The following is a 21792-nucleotide window of genomic DNA, read 5'->3' on the forward strand; positions in this document are numbered from 1 at the left end:
TTCCGAACAGTTAAAGGAAACCTTGGGTCAAATTCCTGCATTATATGAATAAAAATCAGAAAAGTGCATATACATATATATGTATAAATGCAGAAAGAAGACACATTGCTACCTGTAGCATGTCCAGCTGCAACTATATACCGCACTGCCATTTACTGCTATACACACAGGCCTGCGTTGGGACACAGTGCATATACATGAAGGTTAATTTTATCCCCTTGTTCAAGAGACTCCACTGAGGGAAGTCCTGTTTGGGAAAGCAGTAAGGCCAGGGACACTCTAGAAAGTAAGTTTTCTTTCAAGCATGTGTATATGGGACAAGAACTGCCGCAGTGAAGTCCCTGGCAGAGAATCAAAGCTTTAATGCAAAAAGAACTAAATATGTTACACCAAATGGAAAACTAAGTTACTATATCAACTTCAGGGACTTTTGTAGAGTAAAAAATAAATTTTTGTTTTTCTTTTCCATTTCTGGCCAGGTGAGTCTGGTAGAAACAATGCCATATTTCCCATTACCTTCTATAGCTTCTATAGCCTAAGCTTACCCTGACAATTAAACGCACTGAAAGGCATTGATGCTGGAAGTAAAACCCTTAATTTCAGATCCTAGAAATAGCTCTCAATGGCATTTCTTCAGCAGATGAAGAGTTATATTTTTAACTGCAAGCATGGTCTCCGTGCAGGTTGGTTTGATCAGCGTCTCAGGAAGTAAAAACCCAAAATGGCCGGTGTCGCGCAGCTCAAATGCAAACGCATAGGGGATACCGTTTTTATAGGCCCAGTCCATAGAGCTGCCAGAACTCACATCTGAAAGAGAGAATTCAGAGAAAAGTATAAAAAATACAGTTCAATGCAGGTCATGTTGAAAACACTGGATAGTTATCGTGGTATTATGTCTAGAGCACACAGTGACTACAGCTACAATGCAAGCTGTTGCTCCCTGACCCAAAACACCCTTCAGAGAGAGGTATGGGCACCCAGCTCCTTGTGTAAAGTGCTCGGCCGAATACAAGATTAGACCCTAAATTTTCACATGAAAAAAGTAATAACTGAGTTCTCTGTGTAGAGAAACTTCAATAAAAGCAAACATTTAGTACACAGCCCCAAACTGTTCTTGTACCAGAGCTTTGCTTCCATGAAGATCTCCCAGCTGGAACTGTGCTCTGCATGCTTCTAGTTTTTTTTTTTTTTTTCTCTTTTTTTTTTTTTTAAGGCAATTCCTTTTCATAGAGAAGGGAAAAAGATGATAAAGTAAAATACAGTCTCCTTCTAAAGAGCTTTTAAAATTATTTTCTCTTAATTTCTGTCTCGTCTCATGATTTCCTTACAGTATGATTGCATTTGCATAGGTGGTGTCTAATATTAACAAACCTTCCAGAGGAAGAGTGTTTCTTATGCTTTTCATTATCTCCATATGTTGGTTACCCAAGACACTTATATTTATATAAAGATCCATCTCCTATGTGGCCTGCTTTCTTCTGCGCAATTCTAGCATTAATTCACACTGCTCTTGCTTCGACACAGCTAACGACTGCACTGTAATGAGCACAAGACGATGACTGTGCTGTGAGATGGGGGCCCACGGCACAGTGTGATGTGTAGAGCTCCAACCAAAACACAGCAACAGCAAAGGAGATGCAGATTACTTGGTAAGGATCTTGCTATTTACTTAAGCTCCTCACTTTTTTTTTTTTTTTGTAGCCTGTTGTTCTTACCAAGAGAATTCAGGCCTCATAGTTTCAGTAAAGAGAATGACGTCTCGTTGAAACCTATTGAACTTCATTTCCTTTTTCCCATCTGCATGGGGAGCTTGTTTGACAAATGTTGTTACATATTTAAAGAGAGTATTTTAAAATTATTCTGTTTATAGGGGAAAATGCATTTGAAATCACCCTCTGAAAAAACGGAAGATATCCAAGTAAAGATACTGTTGCTATCAGTTACCATCATCTAGACACTGAGGCATTTGAAACCTAAGTTTTATGGAGATCATCTTAAATTTTAGAAGGAGCTCATGAATAGCTGTATCTATCACAAGTACATAGAGGGAGAGGCAAAGTAATAGTGAAAGCTGAAAACTACTTTGAATTATTTTCTCCCAAATATTTCATAACGTAGTAATGCATTTGCAGTATCTGGTAAAGATATGCTTTTTCAGATCTTCAGATTTATTTATTTAAATCTCTTTTTGTATGTTCTGAACATGTTACTTGCTGGATTTCCTCTCTAAAATGCATTGCATTTTATTCTCTTTTATTGCATCAATTGACTTAATCTTACTGCAATCAACTGACTGTCAGTTACAAAACTTTTTCCGCCTTCTTCACCATCCACAACTGGAGCAAAGTTCACTTTAAACAGCATTTGCTTCCTTTGTAATAACAAAGGTAGTCTCCTTCTTACTATAGTTGGGTGAAAGTCATAAACTTGTGTCAGAGGGAAACTCACACAAAGTGCTAGATGCAGGACCATATCTGTATCTTACGCCATAGGCAGACTGAAGAGCATTAACGGCATTATAGGCTGCAGATTCCTGTGTGGGGGAGAAAAACAAATGCATAAATTAGGTTCTGAATTAAATACTGCAGTGGAGTTGGAACCTGAGCTATGGATTGCTGATTTCCGGCGCAATGCCATGTTCTGTAAGTCTGCAGCAAACAAACTAAAATGATTTTAAGCAAGAAATGCCTTATTTATCTTTATTGACAGTAATTCCCTAACACTAAGAACTTGATTCGGTATTTTCATGGCATAAAAAAGCTCACTGCACTGTGAACGGTCAGCCATTAAATATTTCTAATTATAGGTGTATATATACCATTTTTTAGGCATTTAAAAACTATGCAAGCATATTCTGCCAACATCTGCAGATATATTTCCCAGTCCACTAAACCTCATTTCTGCTGCTGGTTGAAGGTTTCATTCCACAGTAGTTCAGCAAGCAGGAAGAAGGAAAGAGGCAAATTCCACTCCTGAATCTCTGGTAGACTGGGGAATATTCACCGCTGGTCTAACTTTCTCTGGGACCAGGAAACATAGGCTTGGAGATCTATTTTCACTATTGCAGAAGTGCAGGTTCAGTGCTGTGTGGGGAAAATGAGCACCTACATTTCAAGATCCATATGGATACAGTCTGTTTAGGAGGTTCACAGCATCCTTTGAAACTGCGTGCAGGAGGCCTGGTGCATGGCAAGTCCTGAGGGTCACACATGACTACTGCTTAATACTGCTTGCAAACCCATAGGAAGGATGCACATATTTGAAAGAAAAAGGAATATTATGATCTCAAAGGAAAGGACCCTGGAGAATCATAGACTCACAGGATCACAGAATCACTGAATGGCTTGGGTTGAAAGGGACTTTAAATACCATTTAGTTCCAACCCTCCTTGCCATAGGCAGGGATACCTTCCACCAGACCAGGTTGCTCACAACCCCATCCAACCTGGCCTTGAGCACTTCCAGGGATGGGGCATCCACAGTTTCTTCAGGCAACCTGTGCCAGTGCCTCACCACCCTCTGAGTGAAGAATTTCATCCTTATATTTACTCTAAATCTCCCCCTCTTTTAGTTTAAAACCATCCCCACTTGTCCTATCACTATCTGCCTGAGCAAAAAGTTGTTCTCCATCTTTTTTTATAAGACCAGTTTAAGTACTGAAAAGCTGCAATGAGGTCACCCTGGAGCCTTCTCTTCTCCAGGCTCACTAGACCAAGCTCTCTCAGCTTTTCTTTACAAAAGGGGTGCTCCAGACCATCTTCATGTCCCTCCTCTGCACCTGCTCCAACAGCCCCACACCCTTCTTGTGCTGGGGGCCCCAGACCTGGATGTAGCACTCCAGGTGGGGCCTCACTAGGGCAGAGCAGAGGGGGACAGTCACCTCCCTCACCCTTCTGGTTGTTCCTCTGTTGATGCATCCCAGGAAGCAGTTGGCCTTCTGGGCTGCAGGCACACACTGCTGGCTCATGTCAAGCTTTTCGTCGACCAGAACCCCCCAGTCCTTCTCTGCAGGGATGCTCTCAGTGAGTTCTCCCAGTCTGTGTTCATGTCTGGGATTGCCCCACACCAGGTGCAGCACTTAGACCTCATTATGTTCACACGGGCCCATTTATCTAGCTTGTCCAGCTCTTGCCGAATGGAAAAAGAAATTTTTACCCCATTATGAAAATCTGCTAGACACAACTGGATTTGGTTTGTTTGTTTCTCAGCACAAGGAAGATTGTGGTGGAGATTCTGGCCTGATATTTTCAGTTTGTCTCTTGTCTTCCTCTCACCACATCCACAAGAGGCTGCACGAAGGCAGGAGCTGCTCAAGTCAGTGCTGCCCTGCACTTCTGCAGGGCTGGGACCTGGGAGCCAGCTGACGCCGACGGGCAATTTCTGACTCACCCCACACCAAGCACGAGGAGGTGGCAGGAGGCCCAAAACAGAGGGAAGTACTGTCTTTAGGGACTATTCCTCCTCTTACGCATGCAGATGCCTCAACTTTTGTGAGTCATCACACACAGGACCCTGATGGGGCAGGAGGTGTCAGATCCTGTGAGGGCAGAGGGCTTTCATTGCGACAGTGCGCAGTCATCCCAGTAAATGTGCCATGGAAAGGAGAACACAGCTATGAGAGAGAACACTCCCCGCATGAGTTACATATCCTACAGCAACGACAGAAAACAGGCAAGCCCTGTCGAAATCATTCTGAAGAAATCCTTTGGCAATTCCCATTTTAAAGCAGCACAACAGCACTGAGTTCTGCGCAGAGGCAGCAACTGCCCGAAGGTCAGCCCAGGAGGGACCCAAGTACGTGTCTGGCATGTAGGCAGGTGTCCCTGCACTGCTCTTAGCCTGGAGGGATGCTGCTCACTTCCCCTCTTGGAGTTATGTGCCAAAGGGGGACATTTCACACTGTGCAGATCTCACTCTGAATAAACCTGGGCAACCAGCCCTTTAACACCCCCCCCCAAGGAGAAAGCTTCACATACAATTGTCAGATTTTTACAAGGAGATACACAAACTCAGTCAGGCCATATAAGCTCACCGTAAACACTATTACAAGTGACTGTACAGGAGAAAAAAAAAAAAAAGGAGTGAACAGTAGGTGAAATTTAAAACTCTCTAGGTAGATGAAGGTTTTTGCTGCATTTTTTTTTTTCTTAAAGCACACTTTCCTTTTAAGTATCTTAAAAGGACAGATTTCAGGAGAGTGTTAATAAGGTTCATAACAGACTCGTGCCTAAATTACCCCAGAATATGCATGTTGTGATCAGTACACAGCTCTCCAGTTTCAAAGCAGCTCTGAATAATTGAACGCTTTAATTGAAATGGTAACTGACAGCTCTCTAGAATGACACGACCCAGACAGAAACATCCTTTCTTTAGCCTGGGATTAATTGTGGCCCCCTGTTAACACCAACTGCTATTTATCTGCTGTGCATGTGGAGTCCACGTGGACCAGCAAAGCTTGCTCCATCAGCAGCAGGAAGCAGAGACTGCCACTTCCCATCTTACTGCAAATCTCCAAGAGAACTGGAGAGTCTGGAACCTCAGCCTAAGTCACTTCAAATTTGAGACACTTCAAATATTAAAGATTATTCATTTAGGAGCTGCCGGGTGGCGAAGCCTTTGGCTGGAGGCAAATATTAAAACACATAAATAAATAAGCTACACTATTCCATTCATTTCCGCTATAACCCTCCCATACCAAACTTTCTAAATAACAGGAAATCACTTTGGTTTCTTATTACAACCTCCCTCTCCTTTTTGCCCCACCGCAACAAAACCAATGCCAGAGTCAAACAGTGACAGAACATTGAGATTTGGTGTTTGACTTCCATTTGTCCAGGGCTGTTGTCTAAACCAGTGTCTTTGTCACTTTAGGTTCGCACTCAAACTCCCTCTGATGCAAAGCCTCGTGACAGACTCAGGACACACCTATCACTCACCAAAGATGGACTCCTTTGGTTTAAAAGCTCTGGATGGAAAAGTAGAGTGTGTGCACTGAGGGGCAGTTTCTCTCTCAGAAAGGAAATAGCCATCAAGCAACAAGAACATGTACTGAAGATTTATTGGGATGTATGAAAACTTTCAGAGATTCATTTTCCTTCAAATGAATTTCCTAATACTGTGTCTGTTGTCTCACATTACTCCTGGTATTGTTGATACCCAGCAATCATCCGGCAGAGGAGATGCTGATTCTTCCTAAGATCATGTCTTTACCTTTTGCTGTCTTGTCTGTTCTAAAATAAAAGGATGTTTGCACCTGCTGGTTTTCGAAGAAGTGAGATCCTGGGGTTTTCAATTCCCAGACTACAGTTTTTGGTAATTAATAGCTACCAGTTCATTTGGGAAACCCTTTGCTGTTCCCTAAAAGAGGGTGGAGAAAGTAGAATAAAAACAAGGTTCATGGATTTAATCAGAGTCAGTGCACAGTTTGATCACCAGTCTCCACAAGTTCATATTTTTAGCGCCTTTGCCTGCACAGCTAACTTGTAATTTGCTCTATTTCCCAAGAATGACATCAGACAGGAGAAATTTTAGTAACTCATGAAATTAAGTGTCTTAACAGAAATAAACCAACAAAGAGGCTTCAGTTTGTGCAGTGCTGGCTGCTCAGTCTCCTGAGAGGGCAGCTCAGTGAAACTTCAGCGAATCTCCAGGGACTGACAACATCATTTATTTTGCACAGGATAAATGTAAGATGCAGTTAAGCTCCTTCTGGAGTAAACTAGCTTTAACTAGGAAGTTAAATGTCACTGCAACTTTCAAGGCCAGAATGAGAGATATATGGGCAAGGCAAAAGAAAGATGCTGGCTAGTGATTGCTGCAATATGTGGCTGTGAGCAGGAGCAAAGAGCAAGTGAAGCTTGAGCAACATTTCCCTGAGAGAATAGGCTAAAGGGAGGGTTTTATGCACAGGAGTCTGGCTCAAAGCAGACTTCGTACTGCAAGCAGGGGGAATAGCTCTCCTGCATTTGGATGAGCATAGAATACATGAAATGTACATATTTGTAAATCAATAGGCTTGCATCAAAAAATATGCTATTAATTTATTCTCCTAATAAACAAAAGCTCCAAAGTACCTGATGTTAATTAACTGCTTGTCATCAAGTGGTAAAAATGCTACGTCTGAGCAGGTTGATACATATGGCAGTAGAAGCTTTATTTTTGGTGAAATCTATGCGATTTCTCCTCTAATCAATAAACGTAAACCTTTTCAATTTTATTTTGGTCATAAAATTGAAGATGATCTTCTTTGTGCTTCAAGTGTTCCAGTTCTGAGCATGAAGGGACAGGATATCAGCTAGATGATGCCCAGGGACTTAACTACATAATTCCCATTACTGTTAATTAAATAAAATGATAATAGCTATAATTAAAACCCAGGGATTTATCCTATAGGGTAAATTGCAGGGACTGATGGATGGAAGGCGCTATACCATTTAAATCAAATTACTGCTGACTCACTTTGAGGGAAGGCTATCTAATCAGAAATGAGATTGTAAGCGGATCCAGAATAAATACTGCTCAATATTAAATATGTGCAAAGCATTGAAGAAACAACCCTCTTCTCAAAATGAAAATGTACCCAAAAAATGTTATATAGAGAAGTGTATTCTCCCCAGCGTTAATGTACTTACCACACAACTGAAGTTTGGAATAGTTTCATATTTGTAAGAGTAAGGGTACAGCAGCATCTGTGCATATGCGTGGAAGGACAAGTAGGCTTTTATTTGTTTCCGATGTTTGCGGAGAAAATGAGCAACAGCCTTTACTTCAGGCTCAGACTCAGGGTAGGGACCACAGTAGGTGTCATCGCATGGGTGAAATGAAGCACCTTCATCTAGAGATGGAATGAGAAAGCTGATGGTGAGCAATCACAGGCAATTTCTATGGGTCAACTCCTGGCTCAGCCTTATGTGAGCCTCCGTGCAAGAGCATGAAAAGCCATAAAAAAATTGCTTAGTCTCTGTGCAAAAGCATGAAAAGCCATAAACAAGTTGCTTTTTTTGTGAATGATGGGCATGAGCTAGTGGGACCTCAGCACAGCAATCTGCTTGTTCATCTAATAAACACGCCAAGTGGCCAACTACAAGCAGTTTTCCCCAGCGGATGTGTTTTTAACCCAAACAGAAAAGGAGAGCATGGCTTCATTGTATTTTCTTCACTAGATTTCCATATGAGGGGCACATTTTATGATAGCACTCTGGCATAGAGGTTTTATTAAAACTAGTGAGGGGTTTCAGTTGGCCTATTAGGAATAATGGGAATCTTTCACCAGTCACTGCCAAGACCAGTCTAGCCCTTAAGAGTAGTTTAGTGTACTAGCTTATGCAGTGATAGCTGCAATGGTAGGTAGGTAACCTCGACATGCATTACCTTTGAGACTCGTTTCAAACATGAGAATAGTCCCTGACTACTGCCTATTTTTACTCTCGCAAACCTTATGGGAAAAAAAATGATGAGCTGCATAGGATGATTGCTCAGTTAACTAAAATAGAAATAATCTCATCTTGCACAGGGTTTATTTTTCTTTCAAAAAGGAGCAAGGGCACACTTGTGAGGATTTCTTTCACTGCATCATTGTGCTCATGTGGCAGTAAGCTACAGAAGTGAAACCTACATGTAATATCCCATGAGGTAGTGAAAGATGAAACTCAGAAAAGGAGGCGTGGTAGTGGCTCCTTTATCACATAGCAGTTCTGGTCCTAAGCCACCACCTCATTTACAGCTTAGGACTTGGGCCTAAAAGAAGAATATTTATGCAAATCTATAGCACTCTTTTATCCACTGTGATTTCTAAATGCCACATGCTTCACACTGACCTGCAGAATAATAATTGTTTGCTACATTTCCTGGTACCATCAGGGATTTACAAAAGCAGTGCTTTCTCAGCTTTCCTTTGTATAGTAAGTACTCCCATCTTCAAATAATAAGAAAAAAGCAGTGTGTGAGGGTGCATAATAATATGAACTAAAGCAGGGTTATGCGATCATCCTAATGCCAAAAAAATAAAATAAAAAGTGTAAGGATTTCACACTGCAGCTTCATTTGTAATAGGAAAAATGAGGCTATCATTCAATGGCCACAGGTGGGGATATCAAAAGGTATTACTGCTTAGATAGCAGTGGGTATGGAAGGGTTATGTTGAGGGCAGATGGTGTCCTCCCTGCAGAACAGATGGCCACCAAGTCATCCAGATCCCAAGAGCACCCTGCCTTGATGTCTTGTCAGATAATATAGCTAAAGGAAAGCTATTTAACAGAGCCTCCAAAGCTACTGCTTTTTTTTTTTTTTTTTTTTTTTTTTTTTTTTTTTTTTTTTTTTTTTAATGGATGCTTCATCTCCCATAACAGTGTTCTATGCTGAGCCATGAAAAAGAGCCTCCTTTTTAATAAAAAGCATAATCCTACAAGCTAACACTAAAATGACCCAGTGGTAAAATATGACTCAGTTTAGTGACTTTTAGTGAAGAAAAGATTCTCTAAACTGCTCAGCCTACTATCGTGAGCCACTTGTAATCCCAGCTGTAGTTAATGTTTTTCTTTAAGTGAAGCTGGCTGGTGGTAAAGAGACTGAGTTTCCATGGTGCCCATGGACAGTGTAAGGATATCCTGAATTTTCATACTGCAAGTTCTTTTACAGTAACACAAGAAATAAAAAATGATACAGCATGTATCAACAACTCCTGTGAAATTTCAAAGTTATATTCATGAGAAGAAAATGGAATTGCGTTAAATATCACCATGCTGCCTTATTTTTGTACCTAGTAGTATATCAAGGGTATCATCCAGCATCTATCATAAGATCAAAAGTACAAAGGAAGCATGTGCAGAGACTGATAAAACCAAGTCTAACTGGGTACACAAGCAAAACTGGGAGTATGGATAAGCTGGAGCATGATTCTCAAACGTCCTTGCAGCCACTTCTCCTGTCAGTGTGGGGTGCTGTACTCAGTGAGCAATGGGGTGCAATGGTAAATGAGATGCACTGGAAATTTTAATTCCCACTGCTTCTTTCTCAGAGCTTTGGATGCAAACCCTTTCACTGGATTTGCCCTATGAAATGATTTAATTCTGTGTACCTCGTTATTGGCTTTAAAGTTGCTGTTTATCTCATGAATTAAACCATTGTGCTACTTACTGCATATACATATATATATATACATATATATATATATATATTGCAAGGGACATTTGTACACCAGAGGTGTTGAAGTCAGTATTCACCTGGGGCTGTGTGCAATTTCTGTGCACTAGTTTGGGCACAGGGGTGCTGCAAAATGGTATCTATCACAATCAGCGACATAACCCATTTTTCAGCCCCTAGAGAATACAGAAGCAACATCATAAAGCTTACATGAAAGTCCTGCACTAGAAGGGCAGAGGAAAGCAGAATGGATGCTGTGCTATCTTTACCAAATAGCTCAGTGCAGCCAGCACACAGTGGCTTTGCTGGGGCTGGATTCTGCTACCACACACCTGCCTGGGAGTCCTGCAGTGAAGTTCAAGCCTTGGCTGCAAACTGTAGGCGTGACTGAACCATATTAAAAGTTTTTTACAAGCATACGCAGTATTAAATTTTAAATGCATCATGGTTTTACAAGCCTCAACGTGTGATATGATCCAGATTCTTCTCTGCCTCATTTAGAGTCAGATTAACAAGAACACAGGCCTCCAGGTGAGGATCTTCTGAGCACCAGTCAGCCCTGTCCATGAAAGAGCTTTTTATTCTCTGCTGAAAGAGAGAATCAGGTGGAATTTAGGGTCCAGTGCGGAAAGCAGAGCATGTGCTTAGTGGGATGATGAGCAACTTTGAAAGAATTTTTATTTTTTAAAGTTGTGGTGGGGAGCTGCCTTTCATTTATAGTGCAGGGAAGAGATTTAACAAGTAGTGGATTGCAACACACAACACGTGTATTGTTATGGTTTCATTTAACTTAGATTTTTTTTTTTTTTTTAAACAGAAAAATGAGCAAACATTTTCAGGACTGAGTAAAAAGTGTTTAGGTTTTAACACAGTTGGAGTGTTTTAAATACTGGGGAGCAGGAAGAGGGAGGAGCAGCGGGATTTGAACCCAAGAAAGATTAATTAAGTTCTAGAAAGAAAACACACTGTGTGAATATTAATGTTGCATGATAGATATAGTATGGTTCTGAAGATTTTTAAGAGAACTATTCATTCCAATTATGCCGGTGATTTCTGAACAGTAAAAACACATCCCCAAAATAGCTGCAGTTGTGATTTTTGCACTTTAGTAATAGATAATAGCAGTGATGCAGGAATTTGGTTTTTTTACAATATGTTTTGTGGCATAAATGTGCCTTGAAGATCATGATAGCAGCCCTAGGACTGTTTTATGAGGTGTAGGGATTCTCATCTAAAATCTAACGTCTGTAACTGCTTCCATGTCAGTCCTCTCTTTACTGCAAGTAGAGTTGATAGAAATTGGAAGGTCCATAGTGTATGGGTCCGTACTGTATTCACAGAATCACAGAACTGTAAGGGTTGGAAGGGACCTCGAAAGATCATCGGGTCCAACCCCCCTGCCAAAGCAGTTTCCTCAGAGCAGGCTGCCCAGGTAGGCGTCCAGACAGGCCTTGAATATCTCCAGAGAAGGAGACTCCACAACCTCCCTAGGCAGCCTGTTCCAATGCTCCGTCACCCTCACCGTGACGGTGAGGCATACATATTGAACGTATGCTTCTGTTCACTCTCATCTCTTTTATAATTCCCCCAAGCAGATAATTTACCCTTACTCTTATCCTTACAATTTTCAAAAATCTATTTAGGCAATTAAATCAATGAAAGGCAGACTGCACAGTGCTTAGCCTTACTGCAAGAGGTGAGAGCACTGTGGAAACACCTGGAAAGTTCCAGAAGAATAGGTCAAAGGGAGGACCATTGTGCTAACACCATGCAAACACAGTTTCAGAGAGGTGAAGGAAGTTGCTCGAGATGGGAGAGCAGGTCAGCAGAAGAACCAGGTGTATAATGCTGTATTTGACAATGAAGGGCTGTTACTTTCTGCTACACCAGAACTTGTGTGGCTGCTGACTGCTGTGTGAGAGTTGTATCACCTTGCTGTAAGATTTAATAAAATACCATTTCTTGTTCAGCTGATCCATTCCATATCCTTCTGGTAATATTTCATTACTACTGTGCCCTCTATGCAAAATTTAGGTCAGTTTTTATGAAAGTATTTACAGAAATTCAGGGAGCTTGAAAATTGATCTCCATCTATTTAAAAGCTTTTTCACTAAATCACTAAAAATAATAGTCTTAAAATATTCCCAGACCTTTCTCTACAAAGCAAATCTGAAGTTTCCAAAACTAAGGTCATTTCAGAGAAGAGATTAATTAAATAAAATGTAAAATGAAGTCTAAAATATTTCCTAAAGTTGTAGTCAGGTAAATTCTGAAACGTGACAGGCCAAACTCAACACTATGCTTCATATGATTTAAGTTATTGCAGAAATGCAGAACAGGTGTATGTGTGGTTTTTCACTTTTGCCACAATTACCATGAAAACTTTTGTGATAAGATGTGTTTTTCCAAAGTTCAAGCCTTTTTTTTTTTTTTTTTTTTTTTTTTTTTTTTTTTAAGATAGATGGAAGACTTGAGCCCTGCCTTGTGGTGTTATAGGAAAGCAGCTTCAACTTTAACTGCTTTAACTGTGGAACACTTCACAACTGATGTGATCTAATCCACTTACTGTGTTGATATATAAATACAGGATAATCTGAACTGGTGGACCAAAGTACTTCCAGACTTACCACACCATTTCACTTTCCAGTTGCGATTTGCATCAACACCATAACATGGGAACCTGGAGTTCTTTGATCTTGTTTTTCTCCAGAATCGATCCTAAAGTAAGTTTTAAAACAGTTAATTAACAATATAATTAACAATATTACTATAGTTTGATGAAAATCTGTCTGTACACACAAATGAATTAATTTACTTCCATTTTGCATGACACAAACTGACGGGTCAGATTATACAGAAAGTCATGTTTGAATGACAAAATAAACATTCAATCTTTCCTGTCTGAACAATTTTTTGAGTAATACTACTGACACTACTTACATTTGTCCAGCTAAAATGGTATCCATCCACATTAAATACAGGCATAATATAGAAATACAGCTGAGTTAGCATCCTTCTCATGGCAGGATCAGTCTGGTATGTTTGCAGAGCCTACAGGAGAAAGGTCATAGTATGTAGCTTCCATAACAAAAATAATTTCCTGGTTAAGTGTTGTGACCAGTTAAGACGGTCATGCAGCCTTTGGAACTATAGAGGCCTGTTTCTACTGCACCGTTGGCATTCTTAGAGCTGTACTGGAAAGGCTGACATCTTCCTCTAAATGTGATTAAAGGTAGTGTGTGTATGTGAAAAAAGTTGTTCAAAAGACCCTATTTTTCTCAGTTAATTTTAATAGACAAGAAAATACAACTCACATTACATAGAAACAAATGCACGTGAAATGTTTCTTGATGTAAGAGCTGAAAGTCAGTGGAATAGTTTCTTAGCTGAGGAAACATGCTTAGGTCCCATAAGCCAATGGAGTGCTATTGTTCCTACCAGGTGATGATTTGGTGAGGTCAGAGCATGTATAAAAGTATTTAAGGCTCACCTTATGTAATCTTTTGTTGTATTCAAAGTAATTAACTATATTCACAATCATCAATAAAAGCAGCTTATTCCTTTACAATATAGAAAGCTCTGTACTTTTGGAGAAGCTCAGGTATAAAGCTATAAAGGAAGAGGAAGTCTGGGTAGGGAAAGGAATTTTTTTCCATTCTCCATCATAGAGAAATGAAACAAACCAGAAACTCCTCAGCAGCTATTTCAGGGAGAAGAAATTTGGCTGAGGAGGAAACAAGTCACCACAGATCACTTCCTTGACATTTTAATGCTTTTCTCTTTTTAGCCAGTATTAACAAATACAGCTCAGCTTGGGTCTTTGTGGTGGGTATTTACATATCAGAGATAACAAGACTGGCATATTTGCTTGTGGCTTTATCTGTGCATGCCATTCTTTTACTGCAAGTTACATCTGTAATTATGCATTTTGTTAGATTGAAGAGTTCTATATACTGTATCATAAACTGGAAGAAGAAACTCTTAAAAATACTTCTAAAAAAATCTCCTTAAAAGAGCCAAACATAATTAATTAATTTATGGCGATACACTCCTTAAAAACTACAAGGATAAGCTTTGAATTTTTTTCAGAGCTTTTCCAAATTTGCAAGAAGGGACATAATGAAAATATTTGAATTAATACTTTTAATTCAAAAGCTACAAAATCATAGAATCATAGAATCACTGAATGGCTTGGGTTGAAAGGGACTTTAAATACCATTTAGTTCCAACTCTCCCTGCCAGGGACACCTCCCACCAGACCAGGTTGCCCAAACCCCCATCCAGCCTGGCCTTGAACACCTCCAGGGATGGGGCATCCACAGCTTCTCTGGGCAGCCTGTGCCAGTGCCTCACCACCCTCTGAGTGAAGAATTTCATCTTTATATCTACTCTGAATGTCCCCTCTTTTAGTTTAAAACCATTTCCCCTTGTCCTATCACTATCTGCCTGAGCAAAAAGTCTCCATCTTTTTTATAAGCCCTCTTTAAGTATTGAAAAGCTACAATGACGTCACCCTGGAGCCTTCTCTTCTTCAGGCTGAACATTCCCAGCCCTCTCACCCTTTCTCCATAGGAGAGGTGCTTCAGTCCTCTGATTATCTTTGTGGCCCTCCTCTGGACCTGCTCCAACAGCCCCACACCTTTCTTGTGCTGGGGACCCCAGACCTGGACGCAGCACTCCAGGTGGGGCCTCACAAGGGCAGAGCAGAGGGGCACAGTCATCTCCATCGCCCTGCTGGCCACCCTTCTGTTGATGCAGTCCAGGATGCAGTTGGCCTTCTGAGCTGCAAGCTTGCACTGCTGGCTCGTGTTGAGCAAAATTCCAAGCTCCCTTTAATTTTTTAAAGCTGCTCTGTTTTATTTTGAATGACTGCTGTATTTTATGAAATACTATGGGAGACTTCGGAGGGCTTTAGTGCTTTGGAGGGCAGTTATACTTTTCAAACTTTTAAGTCTTAAAATTGATTTAGAGGCACATATATCAATCATTTAGTTCTGTTCTTTAAAACATATATGATTTATCTTAATAAACTGGTTAGCCTTTCAGAGTACCATTTCACTTAAAATGTAATGGACCTGGCACAGCTTTCTTCATGGAAAGTGAGAGTGTAGGTGGTGTAAACTGGTATAAGTGAGATCATATTAATTCTTTCTGCTGAAATTATTTTGTCCTTCATAGTAAATTTTTATCTGGCAGTTTTATTTGGCACATGCAATAAGGCAACACAGGCTGTATAATCTTACCTCCCTTAACTGGGAGGTCTTTGGCAACGTGCCTCACAGGCACTAAGGTGTGTCATTGCTGGAGCACAGCACACAACTTGCCTTTTGTGCCATGACTTTCAAATCCTCCAAATAATGATTGTGCGAACCCACCCCCAGCAGTGCTGAAACATTTTCTCCTCACTACAGCAGAAGCAAGACAAATATAAACCATTAGTGAATTAACTGCATTGTAGTTTGCACACAGCCCTCAGAATACAAAGTGATGCTACTTCATAGAGCTCGATTCTGCTTCCCCATCATGCAATCAATAGCAGCTTTGCTGCTGAATGCGCAGAGAGCCAGGCTGGCCCAATAAATGCTGAATAGTGTTATTAGTGAATGAACAGATGATGCAGGAACCCTGCCAACAACGTGCAAGCAATCTGCCTGGGGGATGGGGGAAACGACTGGTGATTAATAGGAGGGGGCTCAATCATCTGGATCAGCAGAGAGTAGTGGTTTCTGATCAAGCTATGCCAGCTTAGGCTGGCTGAGGACCCAGACCATACAGAATTTAATTTGGGGGATGAAGTAAACAAAAGAGCCAAAGCAATAAAGCACAAGAGTTTAAAATGGATTTAGGACACAGTTGGACTTTTTATGAAGTAAAGGGATTGACTCAGAAGAACAAAGTGAGGAAACAGGTTTGAGAGAAACTCTGAAGTTGCATGTGACCTTAATGATCTGCTGTCCCACAATTAATAATTATTATATTTAAGGTAACAATCAGCTTATATTGTTTCTGTCTTTGAATTTAACATTCACACTGAATGTTAAACGTTACTATTTTAGCATAGAGAATTGACTCCATTGCTGTTTTACCAGAAATCACACACACACACACACAAAAACAAAACAAAACAAAACAAAACAAAACAAAACAAAACAAAACAAAACAAAACCTTCTGATAACACAGGATTAACTCCTCTACACATTTACAAAGACATCAGTTAAAATATCCTTCTGATGGCAGCATATAATGTTTTACTATTCTCTGTATTTCTTACATTTTAGCAGGGTGATACTATGATCTGCCCTTCAGGCCTTCATGGCCACTTTATCAGTTTGTCAGTAGTTTTCTCTGTCACTGTACTTGGAAGCAGTACATCCTTTTATCCCCATTTTCCTTTTTACTACTAATGCCCTGCTCTGGCACTCTGATCACAAGCAGAGCAGTAAACCTGTTTTTAAGGAGAAGGTACAAATGAGTACCTAGAACCAACCATCTAAAAGTAAAGGGTCAAACGTTCAAGACTGAAGCTTGAACTGTGTCTGAAACCTGAAACCATTTTTTTTTTCCCAAGCAAAATCTTACTTCCTCTTTCATAATATACAGAAAACATTGCCCATAGGAGGAATACAAAAACAGCAATGGAGAAAAATGACAGTGTGCTGAAACTCCTCTGCAGCACTCAGAAGAGAGTCCATAAAAAGACTGTGCAAAGGAGAAGGAGCTGTGGTATCCCAGGCTTGCTTATAGTACTACTTAATGATTCAAATGGAGAAGATACTGAAGCAGAGAAAAGCCAGAGGGACAACAACATGATTGATATGTTACAGAAACAATGAGCAGTCCCACCATGTCTGGGACCGCTCTAGCAATAGGAGATATAGCTTCTTGGTTCCACTCAGAGGGGTAGTACATAAAAAAACCCTCTTAAGTCCCAAATTGTTCAAGGACTATCTAGGTGGGAAAGGAAAAGCCTGTGTTATTCTGAAGCACTATGAATTCTTTAAAAGATAATTGTGTACAATCTGGTAATTTGTGTACAATCCTGGTAATTGTGTACAACTAATGCCCACATGAACTTGGTGGCAACCAACTGAGATGTTGGTCTTGCATATTGAGGGAAACCCAATATAATTCACTTGAGTAGATGATTAAATTTAATAGTCGAGATGCAGCTAAATAATTAAGATACACATTATTGCCTATAGGTCAGTTTCTGAAACAGCTAAGTTGTTGAAAGCACGTAATTTTCTTTCACAGTGTTTCATGATAAATAGTGCCTTTGCATATCAATAGTTTTACTGAGGTCCTATTTTACTCAACATCGTCATAAAGGGCTGGGTTGCTAAAATATAAAACAGTATTTCTTCCCTAGGACAAGTGTTGAAGCAACAATGTGAATTGTCTTCATGCACTGAACACTCAACAGGTTAAAAGCCCTCATGGGTCAGACTTTGAACATCTTAGTGATTAATACTCACATAGGAGTTTACACTAGCAAATGTCATTGAACAATTCCTACTACAGGCACAAGACAGATGCAAGATTACCTTTATTTTATCAACATGCATTCACATTGTGAAAAAATGAACAGCTGCAAGCACAATGAAAGTAATTTCAAGCTTCTTAAGATCATGGGTAGTTGGGAAGATGCAGCTGGGTAGTTGAAAGTGTACAAGAGAAATAATGCAGGGCTTTTTTCCTTTTGGAAAAGAAAAACCAGAAGTAATTTTAAATATGTATATTTTCACCATCGTGAAGGTGTCACATCAAAGGAGAGGACCTTCTCTAAACAATAATAATGTTGAATAGAACCTGGGAAAATCCATTATGGACCCAAAAAAGAGAAGAAATACTGTACAGCATAGAAATGGTTTGCCACAGCTGTTTTTAAAACAATGCATCACATGCCTCATTGTGGTGATATCACGGTACTGCACTCCATCCTTTTTGGCATTGGCTTAGGTACTATCCATTAAAATAATAACAATAATAACAAAGCATCACAATCACAACTGAAGGCCCAGTCCTGGAAACTCCTGTTAGTAGTGTTCACAGCTACTTTATTTTCCTACCCGTCAGAATTGGTACACATCAGTAACATCTGTTTTCAGTAGTAAGAATGTGCTGGAGAGATGCACAAACTCAGACCAAAGTGGGATGTAAGTTGGCTGCGGAAATAACAGACATTGTTCAGAACTGAACCAGCTGTGGAGTGGAGTGGAGATGTTGAGTGGTAGCAGAAACTAGATACAGATAGGTGTGATTATGGCATGGAAACTTCAAATGGCAGGAACAGCATTTGGAAGAAAGAAAAAATCATGCGGATAAAACAGATCCTGCATTTGTACCAGCACCTCTTGCTGTTGAAAGGCTGATGAATGAAGTACTGAGTGAAGAGGCTGAAAGAGGAGATCTCTCTGATGGAGCAAAACCAAATAACATCTCAGGCAGAAGCTCCTGACAGAAAAGAATGAATTAGCTAAAGATAAGTAAGGCTGAGTGTCTCAAATATAGATGCTGCAGGATGAAACAGATGGATTTTTCCCCCAGATAATGGATATACAGGGAGCACTCAGAGAAGACAATTTTATTTATTTATTTATTTATTTTTGAGGCTAGGCAGCTAAAAAGACAGCTGGGGAGACTAGAATCTGGCAAACAATAAAAATTAAGCTCAAATGATTGTATGACATTTACTGAAAAAGCTGTCAGAGCATTTGTGTAGAGATCTTTCACCAGGTGACTGGCACTTCAAGGTGAGAAGAGCTCAGTCCTCACAGTGCCACAATCAGTCACACTTGGGAAGGAGGCTGCAGGGGGCCAGAATGCAGCCCTTAGAAGTTTCTGGTCCTGTTTTAAGAAACAAGGGTGAACACAAAACTGATGAACAGGAGAAAAACACAGAAAAGAAGATTTTACAGAGTCAGCAGATGTGGTGGTTTAAAAACAACCAAGAAAAAATGTCAAGTCAAACCAACATCAGCTGAAGAAATTTAGCTGAAGGGAAGGGACCTTGGAAAGAAGGAGTGTATCCAGCTAAAGGGTGAAGGGAAAAATCTACAGATACAGTATTTGTTTTCACCTTACATGCCTCTGACTCTGGAATATTTCCAAAGATTTCAAAAGCTCTTCGAGTTTCTGAGAGCCAGTGCTCACATATATGCTAAGATTAGGGGTACATCTGTCCCCAGGAACAGCAGTGGTATAAATGTAGGGCATACAGAGAGATACAGTCAAGTCTTTGCTTGCTTTCCTGCACAGCTCTAAACCTCTGCTAGGAGAATGTGAAAAAATGGAGATGGAAAGCATATTTTGGTGTTTTTGTGTACGTGTGTGAACTAACTACATTGTCTCAAAGAATTCCTAAACACAGGTGTAACGAGCATTCTTTAAATTAATACTTGTGTGAAATAGTGGATTGTAGGAATGTGGCATTTCAGCTGTACCTGTCTGAAAGGCTTAAGTCTGTTGAGAAGTGATAGGTCAAGAATATAATCTTTAACAAACATTAGTGTATTGCTTCACATAACTCTTACAGACCCCTGAGGTCAGAATATTTATGAAGTGGGTGAAAAACTGGTGTCTGAATCTCTTAATCAGTGGGGGGAGCAGCCAACATTTTGAGGCTCTTCTAGTTATAAAGGTCGAGGGGAAATAAATCTCCTGAGTCTTAAAGGCTTAACAACTTTGATGCAATTCAAGACCCAGAAATGATCCAGAAAGTGAGGCTGCTTTCCTGACAGTGTGGACATCAGCACTGGAATGAGTGAGTGACTGAGTGCTGCTCTGCCTGCTGATGCAGCATCTCACAGGTGGTTTGTCCATCAGGACCTGGACTGTGGAACTTTGCAGAATGAGTATAAATGCTAAACTGGCTTTCAGCAGTTCTTAAAGTAGGAATAGTTATAGCTTTACGGCCTTCTGACCACATGGCCTGACTAGCACTGAGGAATAGCCAAACCTTTTAAAAATTGATGCTGTCTTGGTCTCCTGCTTGGACCTGCCTTTGATCACACAGTTGTCCTCATTCAGTTCTGTATATATATGCTCTATTATTTTAGGTATTCTGCCTTCACAGTCAAGCACTTCATAAACATTCACTATAAGAATCTGAGGCCTCAAACCATCCAAAATTCCTGGTAAAAACTGGTCTCTGGGGCCTGGTCTGCAAGCAGGATGGCTGCCTTATTGGCAGAATGCATCCCACAAAGTGTCTCATAAATCAGTCTCAAGCTTAGAATACTGTAGGCAGGTGTTGCCATTTTGCTTCTTGGACAGTGTCTGTATTTCTCTTAGCTCAGTGCTATGGAGTGCAAAGATGGGATTCAGGCCTGGCTATGGCAGCAATCAATATCAATGTCAGCATTTAAAAAAAATCTGCCCAGCTTTTTTTTTTTTTTTAATGTATTTATTTTTATTTATTTATTTGTTTGTTTGTTTGTTTTGTCTGAGGTTACCTGTCTGCTCCCTGTCTGCATGATGAAGCACAAACACGTTGCCTTGGACAATTTGGGAAATCATATATTCGGGATCATAGGAGACACATTTCAGAATTTGGACTTGCAACCATGCATCTCTCAAATTAAGGTATATAGAGCATATTGATACCTTTCTCAGATTTGGGATTCTTTTGAGATTCGACAGCTATTATGACCCACATGATGCAGTGCTGCAAGGGTACTTGGCTTCAGAGTGCATATTTGGATTCTTCTTTTATACAGCTCCTTTCCAGTGGATAGGGGTCAGGGAATTGTTATAGGTGGTCTAGCAAGGTCAACGCCTGAACCAAACATTCAAAGAATAATAATATTATTTTGAGGAAAATCCCCAAACTTAAACATTTCAAAAACGTAAGAGCCTAGGGAGTCTATGGAAGAGAATGCCACCATTCACATTGGAGGTGTAGATCTGCTGAAATGGCAGTTTTCCTTTTTTTTTCTAGAAAGGCCCACTTTTGTGGATTGGTGACGAAGGTGGTAGTGGAGGGTTACGTATTTCCAAAATGTCAGACTATTTGCATTATCATTTGAAAATCTGATGAGGCCACTCACTTAGGGAACTGCATTTGATCTCAGTGGACTTTTCCGTTCTGCTTGCCATTGTATTCTAAGAACATTTTGTCATGAAGAAATATATATATATATATTTTTTTTTTTAATGGAAGCTGTTAATTAAATTTCTTGAATTTTCTAATCCTTCAGGTTTAAAATACAGATTCTTTCAACAGAAGTGAAGAATAGGGCATCTTAAAGTTATACCTCTTGTATTTTGTTTCTGAAAATGTTGTATGAGCAACATTTCAAGGTTATATATCATTGACATGGATCGAATGGCAGCATTTACTAGAGGGAAGAAAGTCAAACCAGATGTAATGTGAATCCTCATCTGCTTCCACTAAAACTGAAATTGAACCTAGTTTTGATGTTAATTTGAACAGCAGCCTGTGAATAATATTTCAGATTTTCAAAACAATGTTACAATCTTACATCTGAGGTCTGGATAATTAGATATCTGAATTTTGCTTTTAGTCTCTTAGCTGCACACACAGTGAAGAGGAGTTAAATGCTCTTAGTTAAGACATATACATACTTAATATACTTATATATTAAGTATACTTAATATATATATATTAATATACTTCTGCAAAACGTCTGT

At 39.9% G+C, this 21792-nt stretch overlaps 1 protein-coding gene across 1 annotated transcript in view; it reads right to left on the bottom strand.

Annotated features, from left to right (window-relative positions):
- Window positions 1–619: 619 nt before the first annotated feature.
- The window catches only part of CPA6 (carboxypeptidase A6), a gene marked incomplete at both ends in the record, with an annotated part of 81409 nt that continues 60236 nt past the window's right edge, over window positions 620–21792 (bottom strand). The window contains 5 exons of the mRNA XM_082755391.1: window positions 620–807; window positions 2449–2533; window positions 7631–7833; window positions 12767–12857; window positions 13080–13190. Coding sequence (XP_082611517.1) covers window positions 620–807; window positions 2449–2533; window positions 7631–7833; window positions 12767–12857; window positions 13080–13190 — 678 coding nt within the window. The remainder of the gene's footprint in view (window positions 808–2448; window positions 2534–7630; window positions 7834–12766; window positions 12858–13079; window positions 13191–21792) is intronic.

Source organism: Aythya marila, assembly GCF_965140915.1.
Source record: "Aythya marila genome assembly, chromosome: 2".
In the NCBI taxonomy this organism is placed as follows: Eukaryota; Metazoa; Chordata; class Aves; order Anseriformes; family Anatidae; genus Aythya; species Aythya marila.